Consider the following 17,155-nt stretch of genomic DNA (forward strand, 5'->3'; position numbering starts at 1 on the left):
TGCATCAGATCGTACATGCGCAGTGCAGTACACGAGGCGGCTGGAAGTGGGGCCAAAGCACCAACCTGTGAAGCTCATCCTGGGGATGGTGGGTTAACGCCAGGACTGCTGCCTGGAAATATCGGTGTGATTATACAGACGGTCATTTTCCCAGCCTTCGAAAGAGGAAATCGGCGGGGGGAGACTGGGGGCGGGGTGAGGGGAAAGAGTGAGAGAGAATTGGGGGGGGGGGAAAAGAGTGGGAGAATGGGGGGGAAGGGAAGAGAGCGAATGGTGGGGGAGTGGGAGAGAATGGGGGGGGGGGGAAAGGAGTGGGAGAGAATGGGGGGGGGGGGAAAGAGAGCGAATGGTGGGGGAGTGGGAGAGAATGGGGAGGGGGGAGTGAGAGAGAATGGGGGGGGGGGGAGGAGTGGGAGAGAATGGGGGGGGGGGGGGCAGAAGAGTGGAGGAGACTGGGGAATGAGGAGACAGGATAATGGGGGAAAGAGTGGAGAGGAAATTCGGAGAGATCAGGAACTCGGTGGTTGGGGGTAGTAAAGAGCATGGAGAGCACAGTGGGTGGGGATGGGGGAAGAACATGATCCAGGGGTCGGGGGTGAGATCGAGAATCTGATTCAAATGACAAGATGGATCACGTTCTTCCAACCCACCCCCTTACACCTGGATCATGTTCATCCTCCATCCCCACTGTACTCTCCATGCTCTTTACTCTCCCCACTCACACCATTTACTTCATACCCAATAACCTGCTAACAATCCGTGACCCACACACAATGACCCATCTATGGTGTGGCGGGGGGGAATAAGATCAGGAACTTGTTGGGGAGATGTCATGAATCTGTGAGGGAGGAACTTGGGCAGGGGGAGGTCAGGAAACCTGGGGATGAGGAAAGGTCAGGAACTTGAGCAAAGGGAGATCAGATCTTGGCTAGGAATTTGGACCAAGAACTTGTATTGGGGGTGGGTGGGTGGGAGGTCTTAACCCATGAGAGTGAGCTCTGTCTATTCTAAGTGAGCTCTCTCCTGTCTGGAGTTGGCAGTGAGAATGGCTCAAATTACACTTTGCAAAGTCACCGATTACATAGTCAGGACGGTTCTAATGACATATTCCAGAGAAACTGCTGGTTGTGTCTTATCCTCCAAGGGGACCAATCAGCAGTCGGGTCTTTTGATCAAAGGGACCGAAGCAGAGCTGTAGGTGTTACAAAAAAACTCATCCAAAAAAAAAAACGAACAAAAGAAACAATGGCACCGCATTTTTAATTGACATTTGTTTGGTCCTTTGACAATTTCAATACCATTGCTCATTTCTGGGAAAATAAAATTTATACAATTTTTCTTCTATACAACAGTGTATTGCACATTGATTTCGTAAACTTTAATAGTTCAGCATTGTCCTGTATATTAAACATCCAGCTTGAGTAAATACTTTTATTTGTAAGAAAACAATGTTTAACAATTACCCTTATCAACGTGTTAAAAATGAGGCAGATCCAATGTGCTTTGTTATCCTCTACCACGGCACTCAGATTGGTCAATTATATAAAAAGGTGCAATAGAAATCACCTAAAATGTTAAAACTTTGGCCATCAAACCGCAACATTTGGCACTTTCATTGCACATATAACTGAAGGAAGATTCTTATGTAATTGAGCCCTGTGCCCTGATCAGGCTCCTTCTTCCCTTGCCCACACACACACAAAGGCCACAAAGTCTGTAGGGAACTGGAGGCTTCCTGATGATTGTACAGGGTTAACCACTTGATTAAAAAAAAAAGGACAAACAACAGGGAGACTGCTGCACAAAAAGTTCATCCAAATAGGCCAATATGTAAGTTTGAGAAGGGAACGGGCAAACTTCAGGAATAATAATTAGATTGCACAGATCTAAGTTATTTTTGGTCCAGTGTCTAGGTTTGAAATTTCAGCAACCCAACAGGGAAAGTATTACCAAACATCTGGAATTTTTGGAAGTAGAGATTTTATATGTTAAGTAGAAAAAAAAATTAAATAAAGTCCTTAAGTGAAGTCAGCCTGGTTGTGCAGCACGACTGGGAGAATGCAAGTCTGAACCATGATTTCACTACCTTTGGTTCCAGTCTTGTTCTACCGGTTAAGGGGAAGGCATCAAACAGAAATAAGGTGCTTCCTTATTTGGGGGAGGGGGGCGGGGAGTTACTGAAAGGAAAGCCACTTTTGCACTCTGGAAACGCAGTGGATGAAGCACAGTGTGAGCAGAGATGCTGCAACAGGACAGCTGCTCAAGCTCTTGGTGAGAAAATGCAACCACAAAGTGACAATGCTGACTCGTGACATCACCAAAATTCACCATTGGTTTCTTTCGCATTCCCTCCGACTAATTTCTGCACCCCATCTCAACGTCCATGTTAATGCGTACTATCATCTTGAACTATGCAATTTTTGTTCTTCATTCAAAATTTCAATTGTCAGCTTGTCAAAGGTAGGCAAACTCTTCTGGACGATCCAGTCAAGATTTTGAAATAGTTTCCTCCTCTACTCCTCCCCAACTCTAGCGAGTAGCATTGTGACTGAGCACATGCAAGAGGGCGATTCTGAAACTTCCACTATTTCACACGTGCTGAATTTTCAGTCCCAATGACAGAAAAGAGAAAATTCTCACACAAAAGACAGAAGTGTCCTAATTTAACAAGTGCTGCTCACATACAATGTAGACCAGGAAATAAGCAGGGTGGGAATGTGGGAGGAAGTATAAAAAAAACAAATGCTCCACATTTTGCTGAAGAGGTCAATAAATATTCCATTGTAATAGCCTAATTTGTTCTTCGAACCACTCCCATCCAATGTCTCAATTCAACACATACAAAACCTGGAATGTATTTCAGTAATTGCCCATCATCTAATCACAGGTAACTGAGAAACAGAAGTTTGATAAAGAGTGATGCACAAGACCATAGAATGGGCAGGGCTGAAGTTTAAACTGAGCATTAATAACTGCCAAAAGTGCTAGAAAGATTCCAATTGCAAATATCAAACTAAACAGCAACCATTTTAAGATGGCATACTGAGGGCACCATTCTGGAATATTGTGAAACACCAGGAAATGTTAGGATGACGATGCGAGTTCCCAACTCCAGAGTTCCCAAGCTGAGCTGCATCAATCTGAGGGAGGTACTGAGCAGAGTTCAACACACCCCACCCCCTTCAAGAAGTTGAGTTGCAGATGGAGTGTGTGGTCTTAGGGTTGAGGATGTGATGACATTTGAGCTGCGTTGATATTTAAAAAACCAGGTGGCAAAGAAGCTTTACTTTTTGAAGACAGATCACAAGGAGTCGTCCACAAAATAAAATTAAGATGTGGTTGGCGAATATACTTCATGATCATGGCACACTTCGTCGTAACAGTGTTGCAGTCCTCTCACACAGCCATGAGCCCAACCAGCCAATGAAAACTGCATGTTCAATTAGACGGCTAACAGAAATCAATGCTGATTTGACGCTCAGACACGAGATGCCACTAGCTACTTTTGGTAAATGCATTGATTGTTACAAAGCACACTAGCCAAATCCAGAGCAGATTACACTTCTCTTTTTCCATATCTGGACACCCCACACCCAATACTAGACAACCGGAAAAACTGACCCAAGAGTGTGAATTCACAGTCCAGATCTTCACACTATTTTCTTGGTTTTCCCCCCTATGTGTAGCACATACATTAGTACAAAGGTGGATTCTGTACTGTGTGCTGAAACTTATTTCAAATTGCTGTACATTTAAGGCAGTAAATTACTTCAAATGGATTTAAACAAAAACCTAGCACAAGTCTTCTTACATTTTATTTTTCCTGGAAGAGCCTTGTAGTCAAGCGATTAATCCTATGCCTTCACAGAAGACGCAATGCACTAAAAACCCACCCATTTAAACAAAAACATTCCCCCCCCCTGCACAAAAGCAAAGGTTAGAAGTAATATCTTCTATTGCAGAGATGAAATTACATGTCCTAGAAATGTTTTCAGGGAAGGTGTAAAACTCTTAATAAATAAATGTCAATACATTTCTACACAAAAATAACAAAGTTGCATAGCTGAAGGTTAAGTCCCTGCATATCCATGTACGAGCCCTTTTAAGAGGTCGGTTTAAAGAAGTCCCACCATCTGGTCAATCTGCTGCATGTAAACTCCTTTCAAGGGCAGCGCATATCTCCGCTCACTGGAGACTCTGCTGCACTGTGGAAACATTATATATTAAAGCAATTAATTTTCATTACAGCAGTATCCAAAAAAACAATGTATCCTCATAAGTGATGCCAAGTTAGAATAGAGAGAGATTAACTATGTAGAAACAAGGTGATTTGCAAAGATATGCAATTTTGTTTTAATTGTATAAAGATCACTAACCTACAATCTTGCCAAATTGGACATGTGCAAGTAGTACACCGATACTACCAGCAGCTTCAGTACTCACCCCCCTCTCCCCACCTACCTCACAGAGGAGAAAAGGAAAACTCAGAACAGGGAAGTGTTCCATAAATAAATCTGTGCTATTTGTTTTATGAATTGTGTAGGTTTTCCCTAAAGCTCAGGTAAAATATTCCTTTCCCATAACTCTCCGCATTCAAACAATAAACTGCAGAAAGACGACTGCATCAATATGGGTTCACTTCATTTGCCGACTTAACATAAGAAATAGAAGCAGGTGTAGGTAATTTGGCCCCTCGAGCCTGCTCTGCCATTCAATAAGATCATGGCTGATCTGATCATGGACTCAGTTCCACTTCCCTGCCTGCTCCCCATAACCCTGGACTCCCTTATCACTCAAAAATCTGTCTATTTCCACCTTGAATATATTCAATGACCCAGCCTCCTTTACTCTTCAGCCCATGTGATTAGCAATACTTCTGACACCAATGGATAGGATCCAGGCAAGTGATCCATGACAACACCACAACACCAAAAAGTACTGGTGAGCAATGGGAGATTTGAGCCTTTCGGAAAAATCAAGTACACAACCAAGGCAAGTCTGACCCAGAGAGAAAAGCCGTTCAAGTGTCGCATTACAGCATGTGACACAGTCTCGGGGTGGAGGGCTTCAAAACGTTGGTCTGGAAAATATTTCTATGATGTCCAGTAGATAGAAAAAAGGGGTGTATTTTTATTTTCAAATCACACATGCACACCCAAAGACTTACTTTACTGTTGTTGAGGACAGTTCGTTAGATATATTCAAAAAGGAGTTAGATGTAGCCCTTACGGCTAAAGGGGTCAAGGGGTATGGAGAGAAATCAGGAACGGAGTACTGAAGTGCATGATGAGCCATGATTTTATTGAATGGCGGTGCAGGCTCGAAGGGCCGAATGGCCTACTCCTGCACCTATTTTCTATGTTTACTTACATTAATGCTGGAATTGGCAGGTCTGTGGTCCAGCACTCTAGAGTCATCTACAGTACCCTCTTCTTTGGAAGCGACATCTTCCCAAGGCTTTTCTCGGAAAAGTTTATCTACTGGCAAAATATGGCCCTCTGTTGTGAAAAGGTATTTGCTCCCAGATCTGTGCAATGGGTTGTCTTCATCAAATAGCTGATCATACAGTCAAAAGAAAGAGGTTAAAAGTTGGTTTCATCCACACAATGAACACCAACAGCAGCTAGAACAGAGTCCTATTTGGACAAGTACAGATTATACATTAGAAATGGCTGAGAGAAGCAAAACTTTCAACATACTACTATAAACAATTAATAAATAAGGATAAACGTAAACTTGTGAAAAATACATTTAGACCAGATACTAGAAGGAACTCCTTTATATAAGGGAGTGATGAACATTTAAAATAAACATCCAAACAAAGTAATATAGACATGGCTATGGGAGGAGAGAGATGAAAGGATAGGTGGATGCTCAGTTGGATCTGCTTGAATACTGGAGGAGTGAGCTTTGATGGATTGAATGACCATTTTGCTATTTAACTTTTCCTATGTAGACTGACATTTTACATTTGGATCTTCATAACCCACTCATCTCCCATTTAATAATATATGTAAAGCTCCAGTGCCTTTGCAAAACTCTTGGTAAGAGATCACAGGTGTGAACTATCAAGTGATAAGGGCACTGCAGCACTCCAAACAAGAGATCATAAACCCCAAATTAGTCCAATGTCAATTGTGAGTAAACTACTAGAATCCTTTATTAGGGTCAGAGTAATTGAGCATTTAGACAAATATGAGCTGATCAGAGAGCCAACATGGATTTATAAAGTCATGATTATCAAAGCTAGTTGAATTTTGAAAAGGTAGAAAACATGGTAGATAAGGAACATCTATGGATGTTATCAATATTGACTTTCAGAAGGCAAGTTTCAACACAGGAGATTAACAAAAATGAGAACGCATGGAATTGGAGGCAATCTACTGGCTTGGATAGGGAATTGGTTTTCAAATAGGAAACAGAGGTAGGATCATGGGTTTGTACTCACAAAGTGGCAGAGTGTGACTAGTGATGTCCCCCATAAATAAACGGCTTAATATTAAGTGAGTGGGCAAAACTGTGGGAAAGTGTGAGGTGATCCACTTTGGAGCCAAGAAAGATCAGAGTATTTTCTAAATGGCGAGAAGCTAGGAACTGTGGATGAGCAGAGAAACTTAGGGGTCTAAGTACAGAAAACACTAAAAGCTAGTGGATAGCTGCAAAAAATAATTAAAAAGGCTAATTGAATGTTGGCCTTTATCTCAAGAGGGTAGAAATACAAAGGGGTAGAAGTTATGTTACAGTTGCATAAAGCTCTAGTTAGGCACCATCTGGATTGCTTATTCATTTCTGGGGACTGTACCTCAAAGAGCATATTGACATTGGAGGGGGTGCAGTGCAGTGCAGATTCACCAGAATGTTACCACAGCTAAAAGGGTTAAATTATGAGGGCAGGTTGCATTCACTAGAGTATAGAAGATTAAGTGGTGATCTCATTGAGGTGTTTAAGATGATTAAAGAATTCCCTCTGGTTTGGGGGGGGAGGTGGGGGACTAAAAATTTGAGTTAGTCCATTCAGAGGTGATGTCAAAAAGTACTTTTCACACAAAGGGTAGTGGAAATCTGGAACTCAACACCCTCCACCAAAAACTGTTGAGACTGTGGGGGGTGGGGGGGGCAATGAAATTTTTAAAACGGAGATGGATAGACTTTTCTTAGGAAAGGGTATTAAGGGTTAAAGAACCAAGGTGGGTAGATCTAATTGAATGGCTGAACACGCTTAAGAGGCTGAATGGTTTACACCCGTGCCCATGTTCTATAAAAAGACTTGGATTTAGGGAGCGCCTTTCACGACCAACATAAGTCTCAAAGTGCTTTACAGCCAATTAAGTACTTTGAGTGTAGACACTGTTGCAATGTAGGAAATTATATTAAACTATATTAACAGTATTACATCTGTGCGTTCTTCCGAATTCATGCTTTTGTCATACCTGTGCCAACTTTTTCTATCAGAAATTCCTATGCCCACAGCCAATGTAAACTTGTCACACAGTAATTATACCTTCCTATTAGTAGTGACACTGCAGTGTCTTAGTTTTACATCTCCCAGATCCAGGGCTTGGAATGCAGAGAACTGCTATGCACCAATCAACTCTCCAGTCCGGTTTCACTAATTTTAGAATTAAAGATTGATATAGCACAGAAGGAGGCTATTTGATCCATCATGCATCACACTAGATCATAATTCTAAAAGGACAAAGGGTGTTAAAAAAAACAAGCCTGAAGGGTTTGTGTCTTAATGCAAGGAGTATCCGTAATAAAGTGGATGAATTAACTGTGCAAATAGATGTTAACAGATATGATGTGATTGAGATTACAGAGACGTGGCTCCAGGATGATCAGGGCTGGGAACTCCAAGGGTATTCAACATTCAGGAAGAAAGAATAAAAGGAAAAGGAGGTGGGGTAGCATTGCTGGTTAAAGAGGAGATTAATGCAATAGTTAGGAAGGACATTAGCTTGGATGATGTGGAATCTTTATGGGTAGAGCTGAAGAACACCAAAGGGCAAAAAAACATTAGTGGGAGTTGTGTACAGACCTCCAAACAGTAGTAGTGATGTTGGGGAGGGCATCAAACGGGAAATTAGGGGTGCATGCAATAAAGGTGCAGCAGTTATCATGGGTGACTTTAATATGCATGTAGATTGGGCTAACCAAACTGGAAGCAATACAGTGGAGGAGGATTTCCTGGAGTGCATAAGGGATGGTTTTCTAGACCAATATGTCGAGGAACCAACTAGGGGAAGGCTATCTTAGACTGGGTGTTGTGTAATGAGAGAGAATTAATTAGCAATCTCGTTGTGCGAGGCCCCTTGGAGAAGAGTGACCATATATGGTGGAATTCTACATTAGGATGGAGAATGAAACAGTTAATTCAGAGACCATAGTCCAGAACTTAAAGAAGGGTAACTTTGAAGGTATGAGGCGTGAACTGGCTAGGATAGATTGGTGAATGATACTTAAGGGGTTGACAGTGGATGGGCAATGGCAGACATTTAGAGAGCGCATGGATGAACTACAACAATTGTACATCCCTGTCTGGAGTAAAAATAAAACGGGGAAGGTGGCTCAACTGTGGCTATCTAGGGAAATCAGGGATAGTATTAAAGCCAAGGAAGTGGCATACATTGGCCAGAAATAGCAGCGAACCCGGGGACTGGGAGAAATTTAGAACTCAGCAGAGAAGGACAGAGGGTTTGATTAGGGCAGGGAAAATAGAGTACGAGAGGAAGCTTGCAGGGAACATTAAAACGGACTGCAAAAGCTTCTATAGATATGCAAGGAGAAAAAGGTTAGTAAAGACAAACGTAGGTCCCCTTGCCATCAGAATCAGGGGAAGTCATAACGGGGTACAAAGAAATGGCAGACCAATTGAACAAGTACTTTGGTTTGGTATTCACTAAGGAGGACACAAACAAGCTTCCGGATATAAAAGGGGTCAGAGGGTCTAATAAGAAGGAGGAACTGAGGGAAATCCTTATTAGTCAGGAAATTGTGTTGGGGAAATTGATGGGATTGAAGGCTGATAAATCCCCAGGGCCTGATGGTCTGCATCCCAGAGTACTTAAGGAGGTGGCCTTGGAAATAGCGGATGCATTGATGGTCATTTTCCAACATTCCATAGACTCTGGATCAGTTCCTATGGAGTGGAGGGTAGCCAATGTAACCCCAGTTTTTAAAAAAGGAGGGAGAGAAAACATGGAATTATAGACCGGTCAGCCTGACATCGGTAGTGGGTAAAATGATGGAATCAATTATTAAGGATGTCATAGCAGCGCATTTGGAAAGAGGCGACATGATAGGTCCAAGTCAGCATGGATTTGTGAAAGGGAAATCATGCTGGACAAATCTTCTGGAATTTTTTGAGGATGTTTCCAGTGGAGTGGACAAGGGAGAACCCAGTTGTTGTGGTATATTTGGACTTTCAGAAGGCTTCCGACAAGGTCCCACACAAGAGATTAATGTGCAAAGTTAAAGCACAAGGGATTGGGGTTAGTGTGCCGACGTGGATTGAGAACTGGTTGGCAGACAGGAAGCAAAGAGTAGGAGTAAATGGGTACTTTTCAGAATGGCAGGCAGTGACGAGTGGGATACCGCAAGGTTCTGTGCTGGGGCCCCAGCTGTTTACATTGTACATTAATGATTTAGACGAGGGGATTAAATGTAGTATCTCCAAATTTGCAGATGACACCAAGTTGGGTGGCAGTGTGAGCTGAGAGCAGGATGCTATGAGGCTGCAGAGTGACTTGGATAGGTTAGGTGAGTGGGCAAATGCATGACAGATGAAGTATAATGTGGATAAATATGAGGTTATCCACTTTGGTGGTAAAAACAGAGAGACAGACTATTATCTGAATGGTGACAGATTAGAAAAAGGGGAGGTGCAACGAGACCTGGGTGTCATGGTACATCAGTCATTGAAGATTGGCATGCAGGTACAGCAGGTGGTTAAGAAAGCAAATGGCATGTTGGCCTTCATAGCAAGGGGATTTGAGTACAGGGGCAGGGAGGTGTTACTACAGTTGTACAGGGCCTTGGTGAGGCCACACCTGGAGTATTGTGTACAGTTTTGGTCTCCTAACTTGAGGAAGGACATTCTTGCTATTGAGGGAGTGCAGCGAAGGTTCACCAGACTGATTCCCGGGATGGCGGGACTGACATATCAAGAAAGACTGGATCAACTGGGCTTGTATTCACTGGAGTTCAGAAGAATGAGAGGGGACCTCATAGAAACGTTTAAAATTCTGACGGGTTTAGTCGGGTTAGATGCAGGAAGAATGTTCCCAATGTTGGGGAAGTCCAGAACCAGGGGTCACAGTCTAAGGATAAGGGGTAAGCCATTTAGGACCGAAATGAGGAGAAACGTCTTCACCCAGAGAGTGGTGAACCTTTGGAATTCTCTACCACAGAAAGTTGTTGAGGCCAATTCACTAAATATATTCAAAAAGGAGTTAGATGTAGTCCTTACTACTAGGGGAATCAAGGGGTATGGCGAGAAAGCAGGAATGGGGTACTGAAGTTGCATGTTCAGCCATGAACTCATTGAATGGCGGTGCAGGCTCGAAGGGCCGAATGGCCTACTCCTGCACCTAGTTTCTATGTTTCTATGTGCCTGAGCCGGTTCCGTGCAAGAGCTATCCAATAAATCCCAATGTCCTGCCCTTTCCCCACAGCCCTGCAATGTTTTCCCCATTCAAGTATTTATCCAATTCCTTTTTAAAGTGATTTTTGAATCTGCTTTCACCACCCTCTCAGGCACTGCATTCCAGACTAGAGCAACTCACTGTGTAAAACAATTACAATTTAGCCTTTGGCTCTTTTGCCAATTACCTTAAGTCTGTGTCCTCTGGTTACCGACCCTATCATCACTGGAAACAGTTTTTCCTTATTTACTCTATCAAAACTCTTCATAATTTTGAACACCTCTATTAAATCTCCCCTTAACCTTCTCAGCTCTACGGAGAACACCCCCAGTTTCTCTCGTCTTTCCACACAAGTCCCTCATCCCTGATACCATTCCAGTACATGTCCTCTGCACCCTCTCGAAGACCTTGACATCCTTCAAGCGAGGTGCCCAAAATTGAACACAATACTCCAGCCGAGGTCTAATCAGTGTTTTATAAAGATTTAACATAATTCCTTGCTTTTGTACTCTATGCCTGTTTATAAAGCCAAGGATCGCATATGCAGGTTTTAAAAAAACGGCCTTCCCAGCTAGTCTTGCCAAAGATTTGTGTACGTACACCCCGAGGCTCGTGTTTCTGCACCAACCTTTAGAATTGTATCATTTAGTTTATATTGCCTCCCCTCATTCTTCCCACCATAATGCATCACTTCACTGCATTAAATCGTATCTGCCATGTGCCTGCCCATTTCAGCAATCTGCCTATGCTACATAATTATAAATAAAGTCAGAATACATGACTTTTAACATGGAACAGTGCGCGCCATGGTCCAATTATCTCCTGCCCTACATCCTCGTTTCATCTGAAGAATCGACTTGGTCTTAGCTCCCTGTATGCAACACCATGGAAGATAAATTATTGTTGCATAAAAAGCTAGCAGCATGCAAAAGAAAGCTCAAATGATTTGCATTAACTTGAGACAGTGTTGCAGCCTTGAACCCCAAGTCAATTATTCTATATAGTTATACATTTAACAAAAACATCCTGAAGAGAATTCTACTGAAATTAACTAATTGACTCTCTTTAAAAATGTTTAGGAGTAACATACCAAATATAAATATTTACAGGTCTCGCTGAGAAAGAAGCTCTCCATTCGGTCTTCCTTCGACTTGTCTATTACATGATGAAGTGTGGCATAACCACATCTGTTTGCAAAAAAAAACAGCCAAGTGTAATTTCAGCATCACAGTATCATTGACTGCCGCTAGATTTCACCATGACTAAATTCCACAGTACATCATATTCTGTTCTTCATAATTTTGCGAGTGATAAATATTTTGGTACAAGTAGATTTTTAAAAGTTTTGTCTAAGCTATGTTTAAGATCCATTGGCAGCAACACTCTAGCGTGCATTAAGTTATATCTTGCCGACGAGACCCACCTCCTGCTCCCTCGACCCATTCCCACTGAACTGCTGACCACCCAACTTCCCTCCCTGGCTCCTATAATAGCTGATATTGTTTAACGGTTCTCTCTCCTCAGGTACTGTACCCCTCTCTTCAAAAATACAACCCTTGACCCCTGTCCTTGCAAATGACCACCCAATCTCCAACCTCCTTTTCCTCTCAAGTCCTTGAACGCATGGTCGCCTCCCAAATCCATGCCCATCTTTCCCAGAACTCCATGTTTGAATCCCTCCAATCAAGTTACCGCCCCTGCCACAGTATCAAAACGGCTTTTATCAAAGTCACAAATGACATCCTATGTAACTGTGACAAAGGTAAATTATCCTTTCTCGTCCTTCTCGACCTGTCTGCAGCCTTTGACACCGTTGACCGCACCATCCTCCGCCAACGCCTCTCCATCGCCATCCAGCCCTTCGGCAACATCACCCAAAAACACAGCATCAGTTTCCACATGTACGCTGACAACACCCAGCTCTACCATACCACCATTTCTCTCGATCTCTGCACTGTCTCTAAATTGTCACACTGCCTGTCTTGACATTCAGTACTGGATGAGCAGAAATTTTCTCCAACTAAATATTGAGAAGACCAAAGCCATTGTCTTTGGTCCTCACCACAAAATCTGTTCCCTAGCCACCGTCTTCATCCCTCTCCCTGGCAACTGTCCGAGGCTAATGTAATCTTGGTATCATATTTGACCAGAGATGAGCTTCCAACCACATATCCGCGCCATCACTAAGATAGTCTATTTCCACCTCCGTAACATGCTCCGACTCCACCCCACCTCAACTCATCCGCTGCTGAAACACTCATCCATGCCTTTGTAATCTCAGGACTTGACTGCATCAGCGCACTCCTGGCCGGTCTCCCACTTTCCATCCTCCGTAAACTTGGTCATCCAGAACTCTGCTGCCCATGTCCTAACTCACACCAAGTCCTGCTCATCCATCACCCCTGAGCTCGCTCCCGGTTAAGCAACACCTCGATTTCAAAATTCTCATCCTTATTTTCAAATCCCTCCATGACCTCGCCCCTCCCTATCTCTAATCTCCTCCAATCCTACAATTCTCCGAGCTATCTGTGCTACTCTAATTCTGGACTCTTGAGCAACCCCAATCGATCCAAGATTGATGGGCGTGCTTTCAGATGCCAAGACCCGAAGTTCTAGAAGTCCCTCCCTAAAACCTCTTCACCTCTTTTTCCTCCTTTAAGATTCTCCTTAACACCTACCTCTTTGACCAAGCTTTAGGTCATCTGCCCTAATATCTCCTTATGAGGCTTGGTGTCAAATTTTGTTAACATTCCCATTGGGCCATTTTACTATTTTAAAACTGCTCTTTAAATGCAAGTTGTTGTTGGTGGTCAGGAAGAAACCAGGGGATTGGAGACACCCCTCCCTCCCCCGCAATCTCTGCTGCCACGCTCTGTTCATGTGCACACACTGAGAATGGGTATTTGGATGAGATACCAGATACCCGCCAGTACCCACAGGACCGTGCTCTAGCACAAGCATAATTGCCTGCCTAAAAGGGAGTAGTTGGTAGTGGAACATTTTACTGTAACATTTTAAAAGTTACTGAAGTAGCAACAGACAAAATTGTGCAGCTGGGTCAGGAACCGTTTTTGAAAGATGCCAAGTTAAATTCTCTTTAGTACTTAAATATTAGGTTAGCCTTTACATTATTTATGTATGCAACTATAAGTTGGTAATGGATGATTGTAAAGTGCTTAAGGCTTTGTCCTTTGGTCAGCACTAACACAAGTGAATAACGTTAGAAGGGCTTAATCACACTTGGGATATCAACTCCACAACACATACATTTCTTTGTTCCCCAACTCGCCTGCACCCAGGTGCAAGATATAGCCCAGAATGTCTTTGCATCCTTCAGGACAATGAAGCAGCAGAGACAAATAAAACATGTAGGAAAACACTTATGGCGGGAGACCGTGTATATTGCAGACCAGGATCCAAGGTACCGCTAGGAATCATAGAAATTTACGGCACAGAAGTAGGCCATTCTGCCCATCGTGTCTGTGCTGGCCGCAAAAGAGCTATCCAGCCTAATCCCACTTCACAGCTCTTGGTCTGCATCCCTGTAGGTTACAGCACTTCAAGTGCATATTACAAGTACTTTTTAAATGCATTGAGGGTTTCTGCCTCTACCACCCTTTCCAAAGATGCTAAACCCCTTAATATTTCCCCCCTCACTACGTTTATCTCATCTAATATTTCACACTCCTCCTCAACTACAATGTCTACATCGTCCCTTTCTTTTGTGAAGACAGACACAAAGTATTCATTAAGAACTCCACCTTAACACACAGGTTACCTTTTTGGTCTCCAATAAGTTCTACTCTTTCTTTAGTTATCGTCTTGCTATTAATGTATTTATGAAACGCCTTTGGGTTTTCCTTGATTTTACTTGCTAATTATTGTTTGTTATTTGAATCTTAACTGTTGCTCCGTTTGCAGTTCTGTGAGCTTTGCTCATTTTAGTCTATTGGTTTAGAGGTGTTATAAAATATTTTTAATAAAAAAAGTAGATAGACATGAAGTGGCAACTTTATTAAGGTAACAATAATTGTGGTGTATTGAAAAAAAGTTCTTCTCCCTCAGGTTAGGGTCTATTGAAATATGAAGTAGTAACCATTTTTATGCCATTGAAATATAATGAATTAACTCTTGAATCACTGTTAAATGACCTGAACCTCATTAACTGTTAGATGGATTTGGATGGCTTTAACCTCATTAACTGTTAATTTATTGATTGCATGCTTTGATAGTTTCTTGGAGGGAGGTCACGTCTAATTCTGGGCAAATAAGGATAGTGGTGTGTGTAAGATAATGGCTGGTTGAAACTAGACAGAATGGAGCCAATGCATTTCGACTGATGCAGGGGCATTCATGCACAACAGAGCCATAAGGAAAGGGGTATAAATGAAAGAGAGCAAACATTTAAAAAAAAACATTTGAAAATTACCTACCATACTCTGTTGCTGTCCAGAGACTCAGACTACTGACCTTGATTCTATTAATTGTTGCTTGAATACTGTGTATATGACTGATTCTGCTAATGTTACAATGAAGCCTTATTATACCCAATTGGGATTGCCAAGCCAAAACATTAACAGAGTAACCCGGGGCTGAGCGCCAGACACGAGGGGTCCCTGTAACACAGGTCCTACTTCTCTTCCAGCTGCCCACTTTCCAATAGGCTGGCACTTGCTTCCCACTCTGCTCATGCGTGTGCAACCAATTCCTCCCAGGCTCATTGAATAAAACAATCCAGTGAGAGATGCCAGTGGGAATTTATTTTTTGTTACATCCAATTCAACAAATCAAAATCCTTTTACCCCTATATCAAAAATATAGACAAATGTGTTGATAATATAAAATTTAACCAGAAATCCTATCCCCAGAGAAGCCAGTGCAGAGAGTTTAAAAAAAAACAGACTTAGAGCAACACTAGTTTTTTTAACTTTTAAAAATGGCAAATGAAGTAAGTCGCCCAGATAAAGTCTATAAATGATATTCTAGCACTGACCTGACTTTGGTGTACTTCTCCAGACTCTGGAGGATATCCATTCCCACATGCAAGTAGAAAGGGTTTTTTGTTGCCTAATATCAAATGGTTTAACAAGAGATAGCATCAGATCAAACAATTAATGCTGGCATTCGACAGCATAAAATCAACTGCACAATTTTTAAATGCAGCATTTATAATGATTTTCAAGAAAATAACACACTTCATTAATACACAAATGCACTTCAAAATAATGTGCTAAACTACATAATGGAAAACGGTTACTAGCTCGTGCCTAGTTGGCAGATCTCAGGCAAAACAATAATGGGATATTATAATTGACTGAATTCAGTGTCCCCAGGCTGAGGAAAGAGTGTATGTGTGGAACAGTACCACAGCACGAGTCAAAGTCTTCAGTAGAAAAGGTGAGAAAACATGAAATTTGTAAAGATAGCTCTCTATCCCCTACTTTTAAAATGGAAAAAAAATCAAGCCATTTCCCATATTTAGTTAGAGTTTAAGCAAATTTAGTTCCAGGGCAGTCATAAAAAGACATGTATTAGGAACTACAAATATGGCATCTGTCATAAGCACGAATATCTGAAGATAAACTTGGACCAAGAGATAGGTACCGTCCACCAAGGGGTGCATTTAGGCTCCTGTGCACTACAAATCTATCCCATGCAGAACATTCCATGTCTGACTGTAAAGAACTGTAGAAACCACATCCTGCAAAGGATCCAGCTGAGACTTCTTATGACTGACCAAAAGCCCAATTTCTGGAGTCCAGGCTGGAAGCTCAAGCTAACCATTCATCCAGATACACATGAAAGTCCTGCAACATAGGTATGCAGCTATTACCGAAAGGTCCTCTGTGAAGACTCTTGAAACCTGGAAAAGTCAGTACCAAACAACTGTTACTTCCCATCTTACAAGATGAGGTTAGTTAAGCCCATAACTACCGCAAATCTACTTCTGTTCACATCCAGTTACTGTCTCATAAATCTGTTTGGCATTTGTCAGCCTAAGCCACAGTCCAGAGAACTGTTTATTCTACCACCTTCTAAAATCAAGGTTGATCACGAGGGCGTGCAATATGGTCAGTAAACCAAATTACAGTGCAGAGGGCTCTCAATCAACCCCTGTGCTCAATGCAAGTTACCTCAACGTTGGGCAGTAGTTACGCTCCATAGATGAACGCTCATTCTACGGGAGTGGGTTGAAATTTTAAACCAGAAAGAGATATTTGGAGTAAAGAACCTAAAGCTATCTGCAGTGGTGTTATACGCTCAATGGCCCAAAAATTTAAGAATTATTGGCCCGGAGTTTGCGGTGATACCCTGCTCCTCCACTAGGTGTGCTGTTGCAGTCTGCAATCAGAACAGAATCAGTAATTTAACGTGAAGTTCAACTTTTTACGTGCTCTTCTCGCTGTAAAAAACATTGAAAATGTTAAAGTTTGCTGAATGAGGTGTAACTGAGTTTTTAAATGGCATACTAAGTCAGAATTACTTCTCTGGCACTGAAAAAGTAATTTTAG

General features: G+C 42.2%; 1 protein-coding gene across 2 annotated transcripts in view; it reads right to left on the reverse strand.

The window, feature by feature from the left end:
* Window positions 1-1,243: 1,243 nt before the first annotated feature.
* edem1 (ER degradation enhancer, mannosidase alpha-like 1) overlaps window positions 1,244-17,155 on the reverse strand; it is a 47,535-nt gene continuing 31,623 nt past the window's right edge. The window contains exons 9-12 of one of the 2 annotated variants that reach the window (XM_070895727.1): window positions 15,637-15,710; window positions 11,734-11,830; window positions 5,371-5,556; window positions 1,244-4,205 (exon numbers count right to left, since the gene is read on the reverse strand). In XM_070895727.1, the coding sequence (XP_070751828.1) occupies window positions 4,116-4,205; window positions 5,371-5,556; window positions 11,734-11,830; window positions 15,637-15,710 (447 nt within the window). In that variant the 3' untranslated portion in view covers window positions 1,244-4,115. Of the gene's footprint in view, window positions 4,206-5,370; window positions 5,557-11,733; window positions 11,831-15,636; window positions 15,711-17,155 lie in introns of those variants that run through there. The other variant, XM_070895728.1, reaches the window with a different exon arrangement.

The sequence above is a fragment of the Pristiophorus japonicus genome, chromosome 12, assembly GCF_044704955.1.
Source record: "Pristiophorus japonicus isolate sPriJap1 chromosome 12, sPriJap1.hap1, whole genome shotgun sequence".
Taxonomy (NCBI): domain Eukaryota; kingdom Metazoa; phylum Chordata; class Chondrichthyes; family Pristiophoridae; genus Pristiophorus; species Pristiophorus japonicus.